This window comes from Eulemur rufifrons, chromosome 7 (genome assembly GCF_041146395.1).
Source record: "Eulemur rufifrons isolate Redbay chromosome 7, OSU_ERuf_1, whole genome shotgun sequence".
NCBI lineage: Eukaryota > Metazoa > Chordata > Mammalia > Primates > Lemuridae > Eulemur > Eulemur rufifrons.
Genome location: NC_090989.1, coordinates 167,861,941 through 167,886,608, shown reverse-complemented (window position 1 = coordinate 167,886,608; position 24,668 = coordinate 167,861,941). Strand labels below are relative to the sequence as shown.

Sequence of the window (24,668 nt, the reverse complement as noted above, 5' to 3'; positions counted from 1 at the left end):
TGCAGTAAATGAAGGGGCAGCATGATCGCCTCCTAGATGTCCTTCTCTTTGCCCCTACTTCAACCCCCGCACCCCACCCCAACCCCAGGTTTTCTGCTCTTCTTGTTCTGATTCTGGTCTGGGCAGCATCTCAGACGTTTAAGTCCAGGAGAGGGGGTTGTGCGTTTGCATCACCCTTCCCCTGCAAGCAGCAGGTTGTGGGCCTGGTCTGTGAGTGTGTGGGGAGTAGCAAACGTCTGACAGAATGCAGAAGAGAAGGAGTGTGTCCAGTCCCTCGGCTGCAGCGTTCTCCTGGAACAATGGAGCCTGCAGCATGAACATACACGCAGCACTCTGGGACTGATACACCCAGAACTCTGCCAGCAAAGTCCGGTAGTTGAACCCCTATGCCTTACACACCTCAGTGAAATCAACTCTGAAGCAGAATTCCAAAAATACCTGTGTGAAGTATGCTTGCAAACATAGCACCTTCTTGTAAAAATTCCTTAACCACGGTAGGAACTGTCAAATGCTTATCTCTTCCCTTCCTCAAATTATTATGGATCGCAGCCTGGCTGGTAATATTGGGAAGGGTTTAACAGCAAGAGGATTAACATCATGAAGTTAAGCCTCCATGTCAGTTGAGCAACTTTCTCTTTGCCCCCATAATCAAATGTTGTCAGGGCAAACATCTTACTTCCCCGAGGTCAGCCTGTACAGCACGGTGTCTCAACCTCAGCACAGCTGACATTTCAGGCTGGATAATTCCTTGTTGTCGGGGCTGTCCTGTGCATTATGGGATGTTGAGCAGCATCCCCTGGCTTCTACCCACTAGATGCCAGCAGCACCTCTCTCCCCCGACTGTGACAGGCAAAAATGTCTCCGGACTTTGCCAAATGTCTTCTGAGGGGCAAAATTGTACCCCCCTCCTCACCTGGGTAACACCCACTGGCTTATAGAGATCATAGAATTTTGTCAGAAAAATCCCAATCTGGATGAGTGTCAAATCTAAATCTTTTTTTTTTTTAGGAGGGAGGGGAGGCAGTAGGATGGAGAGACTGCAGTTTGGGAGAGATTTGATGCTTTCATCTTATAAATTATGATGGCTAATGTCACAGCTTATGTTGAAGACTGTCTCCTGAATTTCTGCAGCCCTGCTTTTCTGATAAGAAACTGAAGGTTGCGATGAAATTAATCACTCCAGAGGGGTTTGCAGAGGGAGACATATCTTCAGTCCTTAGCTGTTCTCCAGTGTTGGCCAGTATAAATTGCCAATGTGTGTTGATTTAAAGATTAATTATTAATGATAAGGAAGCTTATGAATTTTTCAGAATTTTCTCCTCTTTGAGTGCATGTCTGACTTCCTCTCAGGAGTGTAAGATCCTTTGCAACCATCCTACATCAAAGCCAGAGGCTGTCACCCAGGGTGTTATCTTGTTCTGTGCAGCTGGCTGCGTATGTTGACTCTAAATTTTTTAATCAGCCATTTTCCAACTCAACTGCACATGTCAGGCTGTAGAGACAGAATCCATTAAGCACCATCTGACACTAGCCAGGGCCTTGTGGCGTTATGACTTGATATCTCTATCGCAGAATTTCACAATAAGAAATTACAGGAGTGTGCGTTTTGCTGAAATGTCAGCAAAATGTCTGCAGTACTTAAAAGGAGGTGAAACACCACCACCAACAATAATAATCTCTGGACAGTCCTTTCAACTTTTGGAAGAATTTTCATATCTATTTAGGTATCTCATTTTCTCCAAACCCTATACTTTTGGATCATTCATTTCTACCAAATAAAATAAACAGGTAGCAGATCCAACCACCCCTTAATCAATAGAGTTGATAATGATGACCATTATAGGTTGAATGATAAAAGCATAGAGAATAATTTTTCAACTAAAAAATCACATAGGCTGGGTGTGGTAGCTCCTAGTACTCTGGGAGGCCAAGGCAGGAGGATCATTTGAGCTCAGGAGTTTGAGACCAGCCTGAGCAAGAGTGAGACCTTGTCTCTACAACAAATAGAAAAGTTAGCTGGGCATGGTGGTGTGTGCCTGTAGTCCCAGCTACTTGGGAGGCCAAGGAAGGAGGACTGCTTAAGCCCAGGAGTTTGATGTTGCTCTGAGCTATGATGACACCACTGTACTCTGGCCAGGGAAACAGAGTGAGACTCTGTCTCAATTAAAAAAAAAAAATCGCATAGATCATCTTAGAATACTGAAGCTTCCCCATTACATGGAGGATAAAATATTTATAGGCAATCTTTCAACAAATACATATTGAGCTCCCATTTTGTGTCAGGTACTTGCTGAGCTATTAATCTGAAAATCATTTGGGTTTCACTTCATGTTAAAACCATTTTTGAAAAATGTATTTTTCCACTCTCCTACCTTAGAATACAACAAGCATCTTGTGGAAAGGCATCATTTTGCAAATCAATTCTGTATCTAGGAATGTTAGCATAAAAGGGCAGGGTAGTGACCTGATGCATACATTTGGTGTTGCTTTTTAAAAACACAATTACCATTGTGACTTGACTTTCCTTGTAAAAGTAAGTTCCTTTTTAAAGATGACTAATTGAGGTTCCTGGATAAGTTTTTCTTTCCTCTGAGATTGTACAGTAATTTGGGAGCAAGGGATTTGCTATAATCACTACAAAGTTTTTCCTCTGAAGGCCCTAAAAAGCATTTTCTTAGTTTTTGTAAATATGAAAGGCCAGCATCAGCAAATGAACTTTCTAACCTTAAAACCAGTTTCACAGAGGGTTAGCCTAGTGTCTAGATTACAAATAAAATTTTAAGTGATAAGAAGTCGTCTTTCTTGATGGTGATTTACCACTCAAAGTGTCTCTCAGTCTGGGAAATTGTAGGTACATTAGGAAGTGATTATATTAGGAGACCCTTGGGCCATCTTGATTTGAACTTCGTTGGTGCTGGTTATGTGTGTTTCAGTCAATATTATTTTAATTTATACTGGTTAAAATACTTCTTATTTGTAGGTTTCATTCTCAGAGGACAGTACTACTTTCTTCCATTTCCCTCCTCTAAGCCAAGGTCATATTTGCCTTTCACAATGCAAATTTAATTATGTTACATCATGTTCACTCGAATTAATTTGAATTGATGTAGAAGTGTCCACATAGGCCAGGTAAAATAGAGAATCAAGCATTTCCCAGATAGTCAAGATAGCATTTATATTTTAGGCACTTTAGAACCCATAGTATTTTTTGAGTCAGACAGAGTAACACTTATGAAATATTTTATGTGTCTTCCTACATTTTCTAACTTCCTTTGCAATTAGGTCAGGGCCATGTGGTTAGTTCCAGCGAACAGGCTATGAATTCTCCATGCTCTATGTTCCCCTGTTGCACTGAGCCTGGAAGCCCCATATCAAGGTGGCAGAGTCACAAAATGGTGGTGCGCTCATCTGCCTGGATCCCTGAGTGATGCTATGGAAGAAAGCCCCCATAACTGGCACTGAACAGGCAGAGTAAGCAAGAAAGAAATGGAGATTTCAGGGTTAATTTTTTACCATGCATTAAATTAGCCTATTCTAATTAATTTATTTCCCCTTTTTAATTTGCTTTTTCAATATTTACTTTTGTTTTCAGCACAACACATGATTATCCTTACTTATAATTGACATGAGATTATTGACCTCAACTTCATCAAAAATATAAAATCTTCTACATCCAACTTGTTGAATATGGCAACAGGGGACATCAATATAGTCCAAAAGCTAAGTTAAGAACTGTCATATGTGTTAGAATAGATGATATTCTGATGCCTTTACTCACCTATAGTATAAAATACAGTATATTTTATGCAGGAAGCATTTAATAAATGCTGATATATAATTTGGGATTTGTTTAATCATTCTTTTTCTCCCATCTTTTGGAGAATTTGGGACCTCTCTGTTTTTAATATTACCTCCTTCTCTTGCCTACAGATACTTTTAAAATAACTAACAGAAAAAAAAAAAAAATATATATATATATATATATATATATATATACTTGGTTATGGATTTGATACCAGGAACTAACTGTTCCTTTGACACGTCTTAATCAAGGTGAAACCCACCCTCTATAAATATTTTTGACTTTGAACAATGGTAACACCACAGAAGACACACTTTTCAGGGCAGGCAAAACTAGATAATGATATATGTGGGTAGACTTATGAATAGACCCAATTTCCACCAGGTACTTGCATAATAATCAGCCCAGGACTGGAAATTAAGCACGTCTTGTATTTGTGACATGCCACTCAAAGGAAATAGCAGTGCATGTGACAGTTCTCATGTACCCTGGAAATTATACTTCCTCACCTCAATTTTAATTGGCATGGGCAGCTCCGTGATTTATAGATGTGCATGTTCGCTACTGCTTGAAAACTCTCTAACACACAAGCACACACACACACACACACACACACGCGCGTGCATGCACGTACACATTTACTAAAGCCATAATTGCAGAAGCTGGAAAACTCAATTTCATTTTGACCTTGTGAGCAACTTTTATATACTGTGTTATCAATATTTGAAAATGAAGTTCTCTTTCCTTTCAAATAAAGTGCAAGCATATTTAGCAAAAGCATTCAATTTTATTAGAGGTATTTTAAACATCACTGGATGTTTTCTGGATTTCCTGTTAAGTGCGTTATTTTTGCCATTTATAAATTGCTTTTTACCATGACTTGATGCTGCTTAAAGAGCAAAATTATTCAACAGCACGAAAAGGCATTTTATTTCCTATAGTATTCATGTAAAAATCTCCAGAGAATAGAATCACCTCTGGCTCATTTTGAACAAATGACCATTTCCCATCAGATCAGCTGCCTGAACAGAATTTCAGAAATTAGCAAAAACTACATTCAAAAACTAATGACAATGAAAATAATTATTTACATTTGTGTAATACTTTACTAATTTTGAAAAAAAAATTCTGCTTTTGAAAGAATCCTGAAAAGTTAGCAAGTTGTGTTTATCCTGCTTTTCACAGCTCATAACACAATTCTTGGAACAAAGCAGATATTTAACGAATACTTTTAAAACAATGAGTTGAGCATTAATATTCCCTATTTCCAGATGAGGAAACTGAGACTCACAGAGTTTAATTGATTCACACCTCTGTTATTCACACCACTTTAGTCAGTTATTCTCTGTCCCTTCTTCACTTGAATGCTTTATTCATTCAACAAGAATTAATAAGTTTAAACCATTTACATTCAGATTTCCATTTAGGTCATGATTTAAGCACCTACTAAGTGTCAGAAGACACCACACTAAGTGATTGGTAAACATTTCACTAATTCGTCAAAATATCCCTGCCAAGTAGATATTATTATCTCCATCTCAAATTTATGCAAATATTTCTTTCTTGTTTACCATGCATCAGTCACTGGAGATTTTTATAATGAACAAGACAGACAAGGTCTTTGCCCCTGAGGCATTCACAGTCTTGCAGAGAACATGACAAAAAGCGAATCATGCAAATGTAATGGGGGTGATAAAAGAGGAGGTTCAGGATGCCAGGGGATGCTCAAGGAAGTGACCTTGGCTGAGACCAAGAAGTCCCCTAAGGAAGTGACTTCAAGGCTGGACCCTGGATTAATGATTTAGTGTTAACCAGACAGAGATGACAGAGGAAGGAAGAGTATGCACATCATCCAGGGGCCAAGCAAGAATATGTCATGTTTGAGAACCTAGAAAAAGAAGTACAGAATAGCTCGAGCCTAGAAGACAAGACAGAGTAGTATGAAATAAAGCTGGAAAGCTGTGTAGGAGCCAGATGGCTACAGCTCCTGAAGCTTTGATGAGGATCTTGGGCTCTTACTGCCAAGGAAAATGGATCGTCTCAAGCAGGAGAGTAACATGAGCAAATGCATGTTCCAAAAAGATGAGCAGGCTGCTTTGCAGAGCATGAGTTAGATCCTTGCTCCTCAAGGTGGTTTGCAGCATCAGCATCACCCAGGAGCTGCTTAGAAAGGCAAATTCTTTGCTCTCACTCCAGACCTACTGAATCAAAACTCTCCAGGGTGGGGGGAGGCCCAGGATTTTGTGTTTTAACAGGTTCTTTGATTGATTCTTATGGGCACCAAACTTTGGGAGCCACTGGATTTTGGTAGAGGTTCTCAATCTTTGCTGCACATTGGAATCATGGGGTGGGGGGAGAAAATACTACTGCTTGGGCCCCAACTTGAAATGTATGATTTAGTTGATCTGGGTGCAGCCTTAACCTCAGGGTTGCCTTTTTCCTCTCTCTGAAAATTCTAATGTCCAGCCAGGATGGAGAACTGCTGCATCCGAGGGAAGCAAGAGAGGATGCAGGTGGAATCAGTGGTCCAGGGTGGAGATGATGGCAGCCTAGCCTAGGGAAGTGAACAAGCAGAACAGATGGATTCAAGAGATATTTAGGAGGTGACTGCACAGCTATGAAGGGATAGACCAAGCCTAGACCCTGCATCTTCTCTTGATAAAACCACCTGCTTCCTCTTTACCCTGGGCTTTGGCATTGGCAGCTACACTCCCACCCAGTAAGACGATGCCTGCTGTCTTCTTTGAATGGCTTCAGTTCCCTGTGTCTTCAGGACAGTGCAGGTGACTTGGACTATCTCCCAGACCCAGCTGTAAAGATCATTAAGATGATCTATTAAAAAAATAACACAGCTGTGTCCTCTACGCTGGATAAAAACTGTAGTCACTGGCCTCAATATTACTAAATTATAGCCTTAACCTTGCAAAGCCCTCATATTTGAGGCATCATGCTAAGTGCTTCATGAGTACCATCTCCTTTCACTCTTATAACAAGTCTTTGCTGTTGGCATTGTTACTGTTAGGACTCCCACTTTGCAAAGGAGGCCGCACACGTAAAGGGCTCAGTATGTGGTCCAGTGTCACAGAGCTGGCAATTGGCAGAGCAGGGATTTGAGGCCAGATCTGACTGTTTCCAGCTCCTGGGTCCCTGACCACTGTGCCCCACGGGTGACCTGGTGAGGAAGGGAAATCTAAGACACAGAACACAGAGAAGGCTTAGATGCTAGACTGGCCAGCAATGCCTAGAAAAGTGAGTTGATGCCTGGCTAAAGTAACCAAACAGGGCTTCTTGAAGAAAGAAGATCTGAAGCCAGACCCTGAATATGTCAGATCTGAAATAATAAGAAGAGGGCAGGTCATTTCAGGACTACAGTGGGAATGAAGAAAGACTGGCTGAGCGCTACAGGATCATAAAGAAGTAGATTGGTTTTCTGTTTGGGTTTTTTTATGTATTTATTTGCTGCCTGCTCAGAGAATTGCTGCATTTGGAGCTCTTGTGTTATATTTACTGCATCGCCAGAAGCCAGCAAAGACATAAAACTGGTGACTCAAATGCAGGCAGTGTTCTCATTGGCTGGGATCTAAACCCTGCATTTTGCAATCAAGGAGAAGTGCATCTTTCGGAATGGAAACTTTGACCTACTCAAGGTCTTCTCTTGGAAAGGAAATAGGAATGGTATAGAAAGACACAAACGGTCTTATTTTAACTCTTCCACAAATTAGGTAGTATCTCCTTGGGTGATTTTTATAAAAACGGAATGTAACTGAGTGTCCATGGGCCACCAAACTTCATGTTCTTTCTACAAATGATCTGGGAACAGACTCAGCAAAGACTCAGATGGACAATGAGGCTGCAGATTTCAGCAGATTCTCCTCCAGTAACAATAATAGGAATATATACCTGCACCGTGCTGTACCTCTGCCGTGTGAAAATGTTTATTATCATCGTGACAGTAGTCCTCTGAGGTTATTATTTTTGAGCTACAGATACAGATGCTCAGAGAGGCTGGGCACCTGGCCCTGATCCCCCAGTGAGTTTGTGGCACAAGCAGCACTAAATCTCAAGGTTTTCTGATTCTGACAGCCACGCTTTTTTCCCCCTAAGGATTACCCGCTCTATGCAGGGCCAATTATCTCTGGAACTACAGGCAAACTACTTAACCTTTTAAAGCTTGGTTTCTTACCCAAAAGGAATCTGTTCTGCCCTATGAAGTGCTGCAGAGTCCGAATTTGTGTAAGGGAGAATGTATACAGGCTGTGCAATGCCAAAGACTAATGGCTGCTGAGATTTAATAAATGCATCTACATGGCAAGCACCCTGCTAATTGTCCTACACACACCATCTTATTTAATCTCTTATAAACCTTGTGAAGTAGGTATTATCATTATTATTCCCTTTTCAGAGTTAAAGGAGTTGAAATAAATTAAAAGCTAAGGCTCAAAGAGGTCCAGTCACTTGCCCAAGATCGTTCAGCTTTAAAGTGGAATGGCAAGGATTTGACCCAGGACAGTGGGTGCTGTCTGTGTTTCACAGTTCAACAGTAAAGGTGGACAAACAGGAGACAGGCTATAGGAGATGGGAAGAAAGGAACGTGGAGGCAGCAGCCAGGCATCCAATGCTGTAACGTGGCCACAGTTCAAACTGGCAGAGACTCAGGCACCCCAATCTCCTGGTTGGGAACTGACACCATCCCAGCTGTAACTTTCCAGACTGCAGTGCACCAAGAAGGCAGCATTCGCTGGAGCAGTTTGTCTCTGAAGAAGGATTAAAAAAACATGGTGCTGTGGATAAAAGGAGGGCCGCGCCAGCTGATGGGAGTGCTTTATGGGGAGGCGCCTCCACCCTCCTCCGCAGTGACTGTTGGCAGCCTCTGTCTCAGACACTAATCCCTGGAAACCCAGGGCCCAGGCTAAGAAGTAGAGAGGAAACAAAGCGAAGAGATTGAGCTAATCCAAGGTCAGCAGGTTAGCTTTCACTGGAGCTGCTTAGAGGGCTCTCTGCCTCCGTCTCCCAAAGCCCAGAATTGAAGATGCTTTATCAGGAATATGACTGGTTATAGGCCAGCAAAGTTTACGTTACCTATTTCTGCAAAGAATGGCACTTTCTGGGACACAGCCACTGAGCAGCAAGATATAGCAAACTAGAAGTTGGCAGACTGGGAATTTGGTCCCAGCTCTCTCGCTGATTGTTGTGTGACTGTGGGCAGGTCACTCTCCCTCTGTGGGTCACAGTTAATTAACACAGTCCTGTAGTTGGTCCTGCTGCCGTTTTATTCTTTCATCAGGTATTTACTGAGAGCTCACCCTGTGCTTGCTACCATGCTGTACAATTAGCACCTGTATACGTAGGCGCCCGGGACACAGAGCTGAGCAAAATCACACCCATCCCTGCCCTCATGGAGCTTACAGGCTAGTAGGCAAACATCAAAAAAATCACACAAGTACAATCACAATGTAAAATTACATTGTGATGAGTGATAATAAAAGAGAGGTACATAATATGGCAGGAGAGATTCACCGAGTCTGGAGGGGTCAGGGAAGAGTTTGCTGCAAAGCTGAAGGCTTTATCAGTCAAGCAAGAGATAAGGAAGAGTCCTCCAGGCATGAGGAACAGCCTGTGCAAAAACCTGGCAGCAGGAGGAAGGTTTAGCCCTTCCAAAGGTCTCAGCAAAGGACGTCACGGAGCACACTGAGGGAGGATGCGGGGGGACCGGGAGAGGTCGCAGAGCTCAGCGGGGGTCAGACCCACAGCCTGGAGTTACTACATCATCTCTAAAGCTCCTTCCAGCCAGTCTGGATCATTTTCATTTCAGTCCTGAGGCTAAAGTTGGTTCATTTACTCTGAGGCTGAGTATCATAGATTTTTTTCCAGAAAGCAGAACAGTTATTCAAATAATACATAACGTAATCTGCCTGTTTCTATTTACATTTTCTGTGTATTTGAATCACATCCTCTCTTCGCTTGACTGAAAGCTGCCCCTTGGCAGTGATAATGATGACTTTGAAAAAGTCTAGAGAATTCTTCCATCACGTGAGCACAGAGAAGTCAGTCATCCCCCAGGGAAGCTGATCCCCAAGGACGTCTCCCAGGCACACTGTCAAGGCCAATCCTCCAGGGGCTCTGAGGCTAACGAGGAGGCTCCAAACCCAGGCCCCATGGCAATGTCTTCATCACCCTAGAGGTCAGACGGGGCATCCTCAGGTGGGTCCCTCTTTTCTGAGATACAGATCTGTTTGCACAGTGGGAGCACTTCCCCCCACAAAAATTCTGTCCAGAGACATGAGAAAAGTGAAGCACGCAGGAGAATCGCCTAGGTGAGCATATCCCAAAATGTGTTCCTGAGTGTTCAGATGTGTTTCCCACATGGGCAGATAAGTTAGGGAAACGTGGGCTGCATGAGGTTGCCTTGGTGCAGGTTTCTTACTAGTGTGTCTTGTGGGTCTCCAGAAAGGGGATAGGGATGTAACCACAGAACGCTTTCTCACTGAGCACGCAGAGGCCCTGCAGGACCAACGTCCCCTAGTATATAACTTTGAGACATGCTTACCTCGGCTTTTCAGAGAATCCTAGAACAGAACAGTGTAGAGCTTATCACTTCTCAGATGAAGGGACTGTGGGCAGAGAGGTCATGACTTTGGCCCAAGATGCCACAGCTAAGGGCAAATCAAGGACCAGAACACAGTCTCCCAACATCCATGCCAGGATTCCAGGGCACCCCGCCACCCTCCAGTTTCCTTCATACATCACAAAGGCAGAGAGGAGAATGAACATCTGGTGAGTGCCTATTCTAAAATAGGGATAGCTCCAGAAAATATTAGCTAAACTATAGGACCTACTATGTGCCAGCACCACACTGGGTGCTTTGGATGCATATCATCGGACATAATCCTCAGAACACACTGGAGTAAGTATCTTATCCCAGTTTTACAGTCAAGAAAACTGAGGCTTAGAAAGATTGAATTGCGTGTTCAATCCCTTTCAGGAAGGAAATTGCAAAGCCAAGATTTGGACTCAAATTGTGTGACTTCCCTTGCACAATGCAATTCATTGTCTCATTGTGTCCTTTCAATACCCATGCAAGATAAAAGTTACCTCCACTTTGTAGATGAAGAAGCTGAGGTTCAGCAAGGTTAAGACACTTGACAAGGTTGCACAGCTAAGGAGCAGGGTAGATAGGTGCAGCTCCACTCTGCTGGATCTCAGGGCTGTGTTCAAATGGGCCCTACAGCAGCACTGCTCTGAGTTCTCATCTCTGCATTGACTGAAAGAGTTCCTGCCACCCATGAGCTAGAGAGAGTCACCTCTGGTAGGCTTGAACTGATGGCTTGGGAGATACCTGTCTGCACTTATGCAGTGCTGGGCTCAGTTCTCCATTACTGTAAAGGAAAAGCCCAAGGAAATGTTTCCTTTTGCTTGACTGACAAGTCAAAACAACAGCCCTGCCTCTCCTTGACCTCTGCTAGTAGGAAGATTATTTGTCTAATTAGGTAAAGAGCCTTTATGCACATGTACATTTTTGAACCCTAATGAGCTGTCAGTGTGAAAGGCTTGCCCTTGCCTTGGTTCTCCATCTGATCTTTCCTTTCCTCGGTGGAAAAGACCAGTGCAATAAACAGAACCTCGTTTCCATGGAAGCTCCTTCTCTGGCTTTTTCTTTCCAGCACTTGAAAAGGTAATTACTTGATTTCTCTTTATATTTTTGGATTTCATACAGTGGGGCTGTCAAGTTCCCCCGTTGAGGATGGCCTTCTCTATCATGCCAGGCTATTTTAGGGAGCTTCGGTGGCATCTCCCTTTTCACCCTCTCTTCAGATCATTAGCTGTCAGGCAGTAGTGTCCGCCTTCTGGTCACTCCTGCTAATTAAAGTCTAACAGAGCAAAGGGACTCGACCCCGCAGGACGTGGGAGACACAGAAAAAACAGGGAAATTTGTCAAGAGATGGGAGCCTCTGATCACATCACCTCCACCACCTAGACTGTCAGACCAAGACCCCACGTCCACACCGCGGAGGGACGTTGTCCCATCTGGCACCTCCTATTCTGAACCTTTGACGCCCCGTGGTGGCCCATGTCAGAAATGCAGCCAGCATGGACTGCTTTAATAACAACACAAGTAACAGCAGCCACCATTTCTGGAGCGTTTCCTGGATGCCAAGTGCTGGGCTGAGCATTTTATATCCATTGTCTCAGTTAATTCTTATGACAACCTTAGGTAGAGTTCTCCTGATTGTTCAGATGAGACCTGAAGCACAGAGAGGTTAAGTAATTTGCTCCAGGTCACACAGCTATTAAGTGGCAGAGCCAGGATAAGGACACTCTCATTGCTATCATGTCGTAGGGAAGAATCTGGCACTGCTACAGCCTCCCCAAGCGAAATCAATCAGTCGTGACAAGTGACAGAGGGTCAACATTTCTCCACCCCCCAGTGGTGGCACTATGTATCAAATTGGCCCATGTCTACAAGGAACAAAGTGAGAGTGCTAAGTTAGTTAATTGTCAGGATTGATTAGAACAAGGCACTTAAGGAGGAAGCCAATGTAATGCAGGGCTAAAGAGTTGTGACTTGAGGCAGAGCAGACTCAGTTTCAAATGGCTCATACCGCTTTGCCAGCTATGTGAACCGTGGCGTTTTCCTCAACTTACCAAGACTCAATTTCCTCATCTGTTAACATGGGAACAATAATGGTACCTACCTCATAAAGTTGTTTCACATGTGGAATTTCCCGAACTGCTCTGTGGAATATTTGTTTTTGGTGGAACAGTTGTGTAAAAGACAAAGCGAAATGCATTTAAACAGACTTCTTTGCTCTAGAATTTCTCAGTCTTGATTATGCTAATATCTATTATAAATTCTCAAGAGGGAACAGCATTTCCTGACCCCAGAATCCTTTTTCTTCCGAGAAAGCATATCAGCATCTGTTTCTTGGGATCCTTTAGAAAAGGCTGTAAAACAGATCATAGGGTATTTGGTGTTTAGTACAGGTGTCAATGAATGCTAGCCCCCTCTCCTTTATGCCCAAATCGTACCTGTTCTTACTAGATTTAATCTCCATGGAATTAGGGACTGGGTCTGTCTTGTTCCTTTCTGTGTTCCAGCGTCTTGACATTTCAAGGCAGTCCATAAAAAACTGATGAGCGAATGGGCAAATGGGTGAACTAATGAATGAAAGGATACGTAAAGCTTAAGGTCGACCTTGCCTGCTCATCATCATCCCCAGCATTCTCTGCCATTTCGAGTCGCGTTCTGTGAGGCCACTGAGAGAACTCAAATGCCTCTGGGAAATTTAGTCACGGGGCTGGTTCTGTTGGGCTGTGTTTTCCCCTTTTAATTTTAACCTGTATGAGCCTCATGCCTTTTGATAGAATTCCCAACTTCAGCCCCTGACCCAGTCGTTCTGCTGCTTCTCCAAGAAGCAGTGGAGTGTTTCATTTGCATGTGTACTTTGAACAAGACATCCGAGTGTTCCTAGTGGGCTTACACCTGGATCTGAAGAACTCATGGGCTTTCCAAGGGAATAAAAGAAAAGCAGCTCATTGGAGCTTAAAAACAACACTGAAGACACTGTGTTTCCCACCTGGGCCTATCGGAAAGTGGTGATCAGGGTGGACCCCTGGTCAGCGGTGTGACTGCTTGCAGGTGCTTCACTCTACATTTGTTTAGAACATGATCTCCAACTGGTGTTCTATGAGCATTATGCAAAAAATAAAAATTTAAAGTTTCAGTTAAACAACAGTTGAGTTGGTCCAAGGCTAACAGATTTCGTTACTGCAAAACTTCTCAGACACTTTGTGCCTTTCAACACGGCTTTTCCCAAACTTATCTGTCGATTCTTCTGGAGCCCTTCTGAAAACCTTTCTTCAGAAGTATCTAGAATTATTGTTCAGCAGAACATCCTTTGGAAAATTCTGCCTTAGAATATATAGCCAAATGTTGCAATCCAGTTTTCATGATCTAGGAAACAGACCTTCTCTCTAAAACTGTGGAAAGAAGAAGATAAAGCCATGCTAATTCCTGAACTAAACAGGGTGATAAAAATCACAGCATAAGGCCAGATGGATTTTTTATGTGTTTTGTAAAATAAACCAAGGAAGATTAATTATGATGCTTTAGAAGTATGATTATAAATTTTCTAGTGTTATTTATATCACATTCATCATATTAGAAATAACTTATTTATTATCATTGCATAGTATAGGTGACAATCTTTTTTTTATAAGCTTGGAGCTTAAAATTTCTGAATAAAAATAAATTTTAGAGAAAGGGACTTAGAAAACTCACATATTTCTTATGTGAGTTTCTCTGTTGCAATGAATCAACTCCTCCACTGTAGTGTGAAAATAGCCGTAGACAATATGTGAGTGAATGAGAACCACTGTGTTCCAGTAAGAAAACTCACATATTTCTTATGCTGCTTTTTGTTGTGAGTTAATATATACCAAAAAGAGGAATTTTATTTAAATGCTGCTGTACCTTATTAAACTTTTCTGTGAATAAATTATAACTTGCTAGAAAAAGCAGACCCAGTAACACTTTGAAGGATAATGCTAGGGTTGCTTGGAAATAAAGAGATAACTTCAATTCATAAAACAGGCATGACCAGCTACGGGCTGCCACTGTTGTAAATAAAACTTTATTGGAACACAGTGACTCTCATTCACTCACATGTCATCTATGGCCGTTTTCACACTACAGTGGAGGAGGTGATTCATCGCAATGGAGGCCTTATGGCCTCAAAGCTTAATGCTGTGAATATAGGGCCCTTTACAGAAATGTTTGGTAATCTCTTTCATAGATTCATAGAAAGATGGGGAAAGGATGAAGATGTCATAACCAACCCCTTATACTTTAGATGGAAAGCTGAAACCAGAGAAGTTAGGGACTTGTCCAGATTTATTTATTCTTGAGTGTTCTGATGTTTATATCCTAATATCAGAGAAGATAAGAATAGGTTTCAACTTAGACACCAACACCAGCTGATTGGAAGTAGCCATGTGGAGGGCTGGTTGGGAAGGTCTCAGGGCTCAATGAGGAGTCTATGAGGTCTCAGGGCTCACTGACTGACTAATCTCCCACGGTCTGTGTGCACTGTGGATATGCACTGTGTCTGCTCCTGACGTTTCTGATAGTTACAGTGCCATCTCCTTCCTTGTCCATCTGCCATGTAAGCACTTTCTTCACTGGGCCAAGTCAGAGGTGCTGGCTTGGGCCCTCATTAGAAACGCTGCTGCCCAGTGTTCCAGAAATGATTGATCATTCCCGTGCAAGGTCATTCAAACATCTCTCTTCCCAACTGCCTGCCATATCATGCTCTGCCTAGAATTAACTTGGGATTTCATTCACACTGGGCCTTAGAGTGACAAGAATCTGTTTTTTAGTGAACTATGTCCATGGAGCATGGAGTCAGGGAGGGGAGTGTAGAATGGAAAGTCGTGAGTTTATTGACTTTTGCGACCCAAACTGAAAGTCTCAATGTTTGTGCTTTTGTGCAGCTGGACAATCCAGATGAGCAGGCAGCCCAGATCAGACGAGAGCTGGATGGACGTCTCCAGATGGCAGACCAAATAGCCAGGGTAAGGAAACTTCGGGGATGTTTTCTGCGGACCAGGCCAAAGTTCCACTCAGAAAGCACACCGACAGTTAAGGGCCCCCAAAAGATAAGGTGGAACAGCAGAGAGGAGGGAAGATGGGGACAATCACCCTGACTGGGCCCTCCGCCCTTGTCTCTCACAGCAAGCTCTCCCAGAGGTGCCACATGCATTTTCTCCACTCCAGTGAAAACCCAAACTCAGGCTTCACCTTTCTTTTGACTTCCAGACTCATATTTGCAACTGTCGATTGAACATTTCCGCTTAGACATTCCATGGGCATTTCAGGTTCAAAATCTGGCTCCTTATCTTCTTCCTCCCACCCCACACATACCTACAGTTCCTCCTCCGCATGCATTCTATATCTAGTTACTTCGGATGAAGCCTCCTAGTCACTGACAGTTTCTCCTTCCTCTCCACAACACCCCACACTCGCTCAGCCACCCAGCCTCCCTGGGCTGCCTCCTCAGTGTGGGGCCCAGACCGCTTCCCTGCTTTCCAGCACCCCTGCCCACGCCGTGGCCCAGGCCCTCACTGTCAGCACCTGCGTGTTGCCGTGGCCTCCTAGTAGGCATCCCTGGCTCCAGTCTCACCCCCTTCCTGTCCATCCTGCACGCAGCTGCCATCATAAAACTCATACACGAACATCTCAAAACATAGCCTCAGAATCCTTCAATAGATTCCCTCATTGTCCCCAGAACACTATGACGTTCAAGGCTCTTAATCAACAGACTATCTCATTCCTTATTAATCTCATGTCTGACAACTTTCCTACCAGAACCTCCCAATCCAGCTCCAGAGAATGTCTCCCTGTGGATATACCCAGCCCTAGCCAGGCTCAGTGTCTTTGTGCCCACTGGTGTTTCAAACTGGAATGACATTTCTTCTCCCCTCCACTTAGCAAATTCACCTATTCAGACTTCAGTACCTGCCTTAAAACTGCTTCTCTAGGAGCTGAGCAGCCATTCAGTCTTCCCCACCTTGTGCTCTCGCCATACATGTGGACCTTTATTATAGCAGTTCACTGAATAGGGACCATTTGTTTACATGTCTGAGTCTCCCAGTAGATAGGACTCCTTTAGGGTTGGGATCATTTCTTATTGTCAGATAACAGCTAAATGTTATCTACTATTATAGCCATCCCTGCCATATGTGTTATTATTAATAGCAGTAACACTAATAGTATTTATTGAGCGCTGACTCCATGTTAAGCGTGCTAAATGCTTTCCATGCACCATTTCAGTCAATCGTACAAACAGCCCTCTAAGGATGTGTCAGTTTCATTCTCAATACAGAGAAGGGGAAATCCAGGCTGAACATGATAGACATTGGCAAAGAGGCCGCACTGGACCCTGAACACAATTCTATCTAGATATCAGGCTTGGCGCTCACTCCAGGTGCAAAATTTAAGGGGGCTCCCAGAAACTCAGCAATCAAAACAGATGATTTTTAATAAAATACTTTTAAATTATACCTAATACCCCCAAATCCACCAAGAACAAAATACCAACATTTTAAATAACAACCAGCACCTACTTGTTCCTACTCTAGCCACAGGCCCTGAGTGCACGTGAGGGAAGTGGCTGTCAGAGATGGCAGGGAGGGTGGGCATGAGGTGGAGCTTAACATTCAGCCTTTTCTCTTTATGGAGAGAGGCATCTCACGACTTGGACATATAGGAAGGAATCCTACTGGACGAAAAAAAAGAGACAGATTCCAAGAAGCATGAAAATCCCTCTGTTTATGCTCAAGCACTCTTACTGAAATGTTTTACATCTTGTTTTTTTGGACACCTTTAAAGTTTATAGTCAAATCAGTCTGGTGGCTAAAAATAGTATGCAGTTAGGGATTTGGCTAAAGGTAGTGTAAAAGGTTCTTATGTTTTTAAACCCTGCTTAATGTGGAAGTAAACATTAATAAGCCTTTAGAGTTTACTTCTCCTGTAAACTCAGTGTTTCCTATTAGAGGATTATCCATAAAAGGAAGGTCATGTGGTCTATTCTTCTGCCTGTTAGGCAACAATTACATTTGTAACTAGTAAGTATTCATCCAATCTGAATAAAATCTCACACACACACACACACACACACACACGCTTCAAAAACAAGCTCATGGCACCTTTATTTTAGTTGCTTTTTTACTTTGAGGCTCAACATGATAATTTAAAACTAGTGTTAGGCTAATTTTAATTTTTAAAAGACCCTAGACGAACAACTGGTATAAATGAGCCAAGATCCTCATCTCTGAACAGTAGATCAAAGAACACTTTCCCCCAGCCCACACCACTAAATATTCTGAAGCTAAGTAGGATATTATCAAGTTACAACTAAGCCTTCTTGGATAATAAAGTAGGCAGTTAAAGTGAATCTTGGTTATTATTTACAGAGAATGGAGAATAATTATAAAATATATGGAGAGTCCCCCAAACATTTGCGGTATTGAGAATTTCTATGAGTTGGACTGCCCACTGCTATCTCCTGTTCTCTTAGAAGTTGACCCTCTTCTTATGAAATATTCATTCATGCCGTGGCCCGCTTGCCACAGCTAGTTGATCCTAGAGTGAGCTCTTCACCCAAGGGGAACCAATCACAGTTCCCAGCCTACCCTGGCCACAAGTGATTGGTCTGGAAATGGGCGCTTGATACAAACTAAACCAATGAATCCCTTCCCTGGGGCGTGTGGACCCCAACAGGGCTGTATCTCCCAGAAAGATGCCTGCAGCCATGTTCAATTTTTCCACATAGGGAAAAGATGAAAGAATGAAGCCAACAAACTCCTTTTCATAGGAGACAAACAGAGATGGGGAAACTACACTGAGATATCAAGGAGTCCTCAGGATGTCTAAGTCCCTAATTCCAGTTATTCCTGAGCTTTAGCTATGTATCTGCTTTTCCCTCAGTTTAGTCAGATTCCAAGAAAAATAAATTTTCCCCTTGCCTAAACCAGCCTGGCTAATGCTGAGGAAAATGGCAAAATATCTCATCAACTAAAAATTAAATAAAATATCAAGATCTCAAATATTGGCTAGTTCGTGAAGAGATATTGAAACAAAGCACCTCTGCTTATCTTCTTTTAGCATGCCCTGATTTTTCTATTTCTGGCGTCACAGTGAATTTTAGTGAAGATGTGCAATTCAACCCATATGGCTGAGAGTTAGCTCCTGTAAATATCATAACCAGAAATTCCTGGATAAGATGTCACCCGTCATACATAATTCACTCTGTTCTCTGAATTGAAAGGTGGGTAGAGCACTTTTGATTGTAAATAAGAGGCACCAACTCAAGGAAGCTCATGTAAAAGATGGGATTGGGATCGAGAAGGATCTCACAGTCTGGCTCCTGGGCAAATTGCAGCCAGAACCCAGGAAAGAACCAGGGACCTCACAGTGGTCAGGACTTTCCCTCCACCTCTCATCTCTGTGTGTCACATTCATCATCCTTTTTTTCTCTGCAAACCAGCTTTCTTTGCTTCTCAAGGGAAAAGCATGCCTATCCCACAGTTCCACATGTTTCTGGTGTGGCCAAATAGAGAATCATTCAGCCAGTCATCCTCGTTCTCAAATTTTTCTCCCTCTCTCCCTTTGCCCCTCTTCTCACTACCCCCACAAATTCACAGTCCGAAGAATTGGACCTTTGATTGGTTCAAGAGCTAACCCCTGGTACAATCAACCAATCCACAGTGGACAGTGGAAAAGGTGTGAGGGTCTCAATGAACACATGAATGCTGGAGATAAATCACTTAGGGTGAGGGTGGAAAGCAGGAAGGCTGTGAGTGGAGTGGTTATTATGAATTGGGAGACACTGTAGATGTACCCAGTAGTAATAACTATCACTTACCATTTACATAGTGTTCTCCTGTGTGCCAGACTCTCTGCTAAGCATTTTACATTTGAGAGTCTAACTATCCAACAACCTTATGAGAAAGGTGCTATCATTATCCCCATTTCGTACAGGAGGAAGCTAAAGCAGAGACATTAGAGGACTTGGCCATAGTCACTCAATGACCAGAATCTGAACTCTCCACCAGTATGCATACTACTCTTGCAGAATACCTTCCCAAACATAGGTCCTCATTTTCCTCCTCATCCCAACCCAAGGATCCAGTATGCCCTTCACCCAGGCTTTCACCTCCCCTCATGCTGACCACTCTCTCTGTTGATCAGTTCTTTATTAAATGTGTCAGGAACTGGCTGTGCGATTTCACATAAACTCTCTCTGTGATGGACAATCCTTGGAGTTACATTAATTCTCCCAGTTTAGGCAAATCAAAGAGTCTCAGTGATATGCCCAAGTTTACTCAGCTAGTGAGTGGAAAGCTGAGTCCTCTAATTCCAAGTTTCATGCTATTTCTTTTGAGCAATCAGATGAGAGGCAGGAAGTTACTCTAAGACAGGATTGTCCTCCGCCCCATTCCTCTCTTCCTGGTGGTTGCCCCTCCTGGAAACTGCTTTCTTTCCTCCACTAAAAGTTGCTGTGTATTCTCTTCAGTTTATCTGGAAGCAACAGAGTTCAGCAGAACTGGCTCCTGGAATTCAGAATCCTCTCTACCTTGGTTTTCCTGGAACCTGGAACCTGGTCATTCTGCCGGTAGCATTTATCATACATTTCCACAAAAGTATTTTGTGTGTCCTCTCTTATTAGGAGAAAACAGGGGTGAAAAAAAGTCAGCTTTCCCTTACCCACAACTTTGTACCATAATCTATCAATTCAATCACACCGACATCCCACAAATCATCAGAGACAGCTGCACAAGAACATCAGACAGAGATGGTCTCACTGTGAACATCAGTCATGCTGCCTTAAAAGTTCCAGGAAGAGATCTGAATGCACTTTTTTTTTAAGCTGGTAGAAAAGACTTCGTAATCCCTGTTCAAACATTTTCCCAAATCCTCTCATGTTGATATTAAAGTGTTCCCAAATTTCACCCAGGAATTAAGTCTAAGTCATTTAAATTGCGTGATCAAAAGTTGACATTAAAGCTTAACCAGGCAGATTGTGGCATTAGTGCTGCTGTGATATTTGCCAGTTCTTTTGGCCACATTTTCAGATAAAATTCCAAAATTCTTGAGCTAATTATTTAAGACAAATAATATGGGCTTTGCAGTAGTAGTGGCAGAGGTCTAGGAGTGAAAACACCATTGGTTTTTCAGGCTGTCGTTTGAAATGTGGAACTGCCATTTAGACTCCTCTTCTATGCAGAGCAAAATTAGCATCTCATACCCTGACCTGATTGCAAACATCAGTGAGAAATAATATCCAAATATTTCTCTGAGGGAAAAGTTCTGTTCTACACACTACCAAAAATCAGATAGAAATGGAATCCTCTCCTACCAGAGAATGATACGAACTCCCAGCTTGCAAACTGATGTTGTCGGACCTGGCATTCGCGCCGTGTCATGAAGTAGCACAAGTAGCCAGCACACAATAGGAGTTTATTTTAATTCGTTACCTGAAAAAAATGTGTGTGGGGAAGGAACATATCCCTGACTCTGGCCTTGTCAGATAGCTAAGAACTCAGGAAAATCTGAGTTCAAGGAAAAATCTAAGTGCCAGGCAGGTCCTCTGAAGCTTGTTGAAGTGGAGGGAAGTCCATCCAATTCATTAAAGCTGAGCAAGTAAGACCAGTTGGGTGAAGAATCCAATCCAAAAAATTTTCATGCCTGAGCCCAAAATGCCTTCTAATGTCTGTGATACTGATTTTGACAGATTATTCCTAAGACCTTCTTTCTCTCATTTAACATGCTCACCCCTTCCTCATCTCTCCCTACGCTACCCTACACTGTGCACGTTGACTGGGCAATGGTGGAATGGCCATTGCTGCGGAGGGCTCTGCTGTCACCAGCCCTCTACTGAATACTACAAAACAAAGTGATGCGTGCAGGGGGCACCATGATGAGAGGTCCCAAAGGATTGCCTCAGCTCTGTTGACATTTTCAGCCAGATAGTTGTGCCCTGTGATATCATAGCTGAGAACATGGGCTCCAGAGCCAGTCTACTGGGTTTCAAACTCAGCTCTACTAATTACTACTTTAACCTGTCTGCCTCATTTTCTTCCAGAAAATGAGGATAAATAGCAGCACTTGCCTGAGTGGGTTGTTGGAAGCTTTAGGTGAGATAAAGCATATAAAGTGCTTAAACTAGTGCCCAAGACATAGTTAGCACTCAGTAAATGCCAACTAGCCTCATTATCTGTACCAGTGACTATAATTACTAGTAGTATTGTTGTTGGTAGTGACGGTGGTAGTAGCATAGCACCTGTGTTTGTGTGTGTGTGTGTAGAGAAAGAGACAGACAGACAGACAGTAGTCAAAATGTACTCATGTTTGTTATTATCTCTTACCCTTCATAATGATTCTATGAGGTTTTTAATCCTCATTTCAAATGTGGAAACCAAAATTCAAATAGGTAAAGAAATCTATCCAAAGTCCCAAAGTTACTAAGTGGCAGACCTAGGATCCCTAGTCAAGTCTGTTTCACAAACGTGGACTGGATAAGTTTCCTTGGTGCTCACCTTATCCTCTCTGCCTACCTCTGTGGCTTCATGTGTCACACGGTGCCCAGTTGGTCACTTTCTGGCACGTCCCCCCCTTACCATCGGCCCCCCTGCTGACCCTTTCAACCCTAATGACAACCGTAGCACCTGACACTTGGTAGGAGCCCTGGAAGTGTTTGAGAGATTGGATTAAAGAGTTGCAACACTGTTGGGGAGCACCTGTGTCTAGAAATGTCTGTCGGTCACATCTCTCCTTCTGATCACTTGCCAGCATATGTCATCTGAGCCTTTGGGGCCTAGGGAACCTCTCTCTAAGTGAGAGTAGTCTTGTAAGCGTTTACACATACCCCATTCATCCTCTATGAGTAAAAATCCAAAAACAGAAAAGAAAAGCCAAAGGCTAAGGAAGCTAATGGCTGTCAGAACTTTCAAATGCTGTTTTTCAAGATGCTTCAAAAATCCCTCCGAGCATAAATAACCCTGGTGGAAATTGTCCTTGGGAGGCCATCCTCGTTGAGGAATGTTATCAGCCCAAAACAAAAATAAATGTCCAGCCGAGATTTTCTTTGGAGGACTTTGTCTACCTATATTCTATGTCTCTCATAAAGCAATATGAATAAACAATTCTTTTGTCAAGGCTAATTTGTTTTTATGCTTGGAAAAGTAGTAATAGAAATGGATGACTACATTTTCCTTATTTTGGCACAACTTCAGCTTTGAAATGTGTTTGTAATGGGTCTGCCACTGAAAACTCCACTCTGGAACCTCAGCCTAGATTGAAGGAATGCTATTTCTTCTCAAGGCTTAAGTACTCAGAGCAGAAAAATGGCCTTGTTTTCCTTGCATATTTCAGTTTTATGAGCCTCCTTTTATGATATCATTAGGAAATGTCCAAGTTCTGGAAGGAGTGATCATTCTTTGGATTTTTCCAATATTCTGCTAGATAAATTTTGGTGGGAGCTAACTCTGGGCTACAATGGTGTTGTCTGTGACCAGTGGGTCTTGTTTGAAGATGTCAAGACTGTGGAGTTAAATGGCATTGAGCGAGTCCCAAAGATGGGTGTGATAAGAGGAACTGCATTTGACAATACCATCTCTCAAAGCTTCAGGAAAGAATCCACTTCACAAGCACGAGTTTTTCTCTCCATCCCCTGGCAACTGCAAAGCCAGCAACTGGCAGTAAAAATCACACATAGCATATACTGAGTACCCCCTCCCCAATACCATGTCGTTCATTAAAGTTTGGGGTCCCATAGGAGGAGGAAAGCTATAGGTTAGTATAATGGCCTTCATGCTCTTGGGATGCAATATTTGCTCCTTAGAAACCTTTAATGTGGCCTAAGGACTACTCTCAGACCATGAGTTAGCCTATCTCAGTCTTCCTTTTACTCTCCAAAAGGGCCATGTTCCAAAGGAGATGAGGAAACATCATGTGACTACATACATAGAAGTTATGTAGACCTTCTTGGATTCATGGTTGCCTATAATATTTTCCATGGGAAGGAGAAAAGAGCAGTAGCCCTATCTTAGCCAACCAAATCTGTTGGCAAACTCTTCTCCATCCATCAGATCCTCAGCCTAAAGTTCACCTCCTCTGGGAAGCCACCCCTGATTCTCTCAGGAAGAATTCACATCTCATATATACTTCCATTATAGCATGTACTTTGATGTTCCCTTATAGATCTTTCTCCCCACTTGCTGTAAGCTCAAAGAAAACAGTTTATATCCTCTCATCATAAGCCTCCTAGTGTCTGGCACTGTGCCAAGAACAGTGTTTATGGGAGTGTTTTCTAAGTGTTGGTGGCCCAGAAGCCAAGTCATCACATCTTCACAGACTTTTGCATGAAGGATACCCAAGTTCTGTGGCTCAAAGTTGTCCCTGATCAAGTCCAAGAATGAGAAAAATCAAGTCCACTATGCAGAAGTTTTCAAGAAATAAGACTTTCAGGGTTCTTTTGTGTTGAATCATTACTAACGCCTGTCGAGACCATCAGCCTATCATCTTATTTCAGAAGGATTGATTCATCCTGCTTCTCCTCTCACATTCACCCACAGTGTGTCTAGAAAGCACCACACGGTAGTGGGCTGAGCCCAATTTTAAAGCAGGAAGTGACTGTGCTAAGAGGTTCCAGAAGGAACCGGTACTCTAATGTTGCTGAGTAGATTTCAGACCCCCATACTCATTTACATGGAAAAGCAGAATCTCAATGTTCTTCCAGAACTTAATTTATCATCTCTCCACCTCCTCCTCACAGCTGAGTTTTAGCTACAATGATATTTAATATGAACAATTTTGACAAGCTGTCAATCATTCACTCAACTCATATGTGTTGAATATTTATTATGTGCTAGATACCAAGAATTCATCAGGGATGTCAAGATAGGTGTGGTCCTGATTCATGGCCCAGCAGGAAAGACAAACATTAAACAAATAAATTTTACACTTGATTCATTAATTATAAACTAGTATCTTAGTCCATTTGGGCTGCTATAACAGAATACCACTGATGGCTTATAAACAACAGAAATTTGTTTCTCTTGGTTGCGGAGGCTGGGAAGTCCAAGATCAAGGCACCAGCAGATTCAGTGTCTGATGAGGGCCCACTTCCTGATTCATAGATAGCTGTCTTTCACTATGTCTTCACATGGTGGAAAGAGCAAATGAGCTATGTGGGGCCTCTTTCATAAGGGCACTAATTCCATTCGTAAGGGTTCTGCCCTCATGATCTAATCACCTCCCCAAGGCAAATTACCCAATACCATCACACTGAGGATTAGGTTTCAACAT

The 24,668-nt window shown here is 42.7% G+C and overlaps 1 protein-coding gene across 9 annotated transcripts in view; it reads left to right on the top strand.

Annotated features, from left to right (window-relative positions):
* CADPS (calcium dependent secretion activator) overlaps positions 1-24,668 on the top strand; it is a 454,766-nt gene that overhangs the window by 193,298 nt on the left and 236,800 nt on the right. For all 9 annotated transcript variants that reach the window (XM_069473767.1, XM_069473764.1, XM_069473765.1 and 6 more), the window contains one exon: positions 15,293-15,373. In XM_069473767.1, coding sequence (XP_069329868.1) covers positions 15,293-15,373 — 81 coding nt within the window. The remainder of the gene's footprint in view (positions 1-15,292; positions 15,374-24,668) is intronic.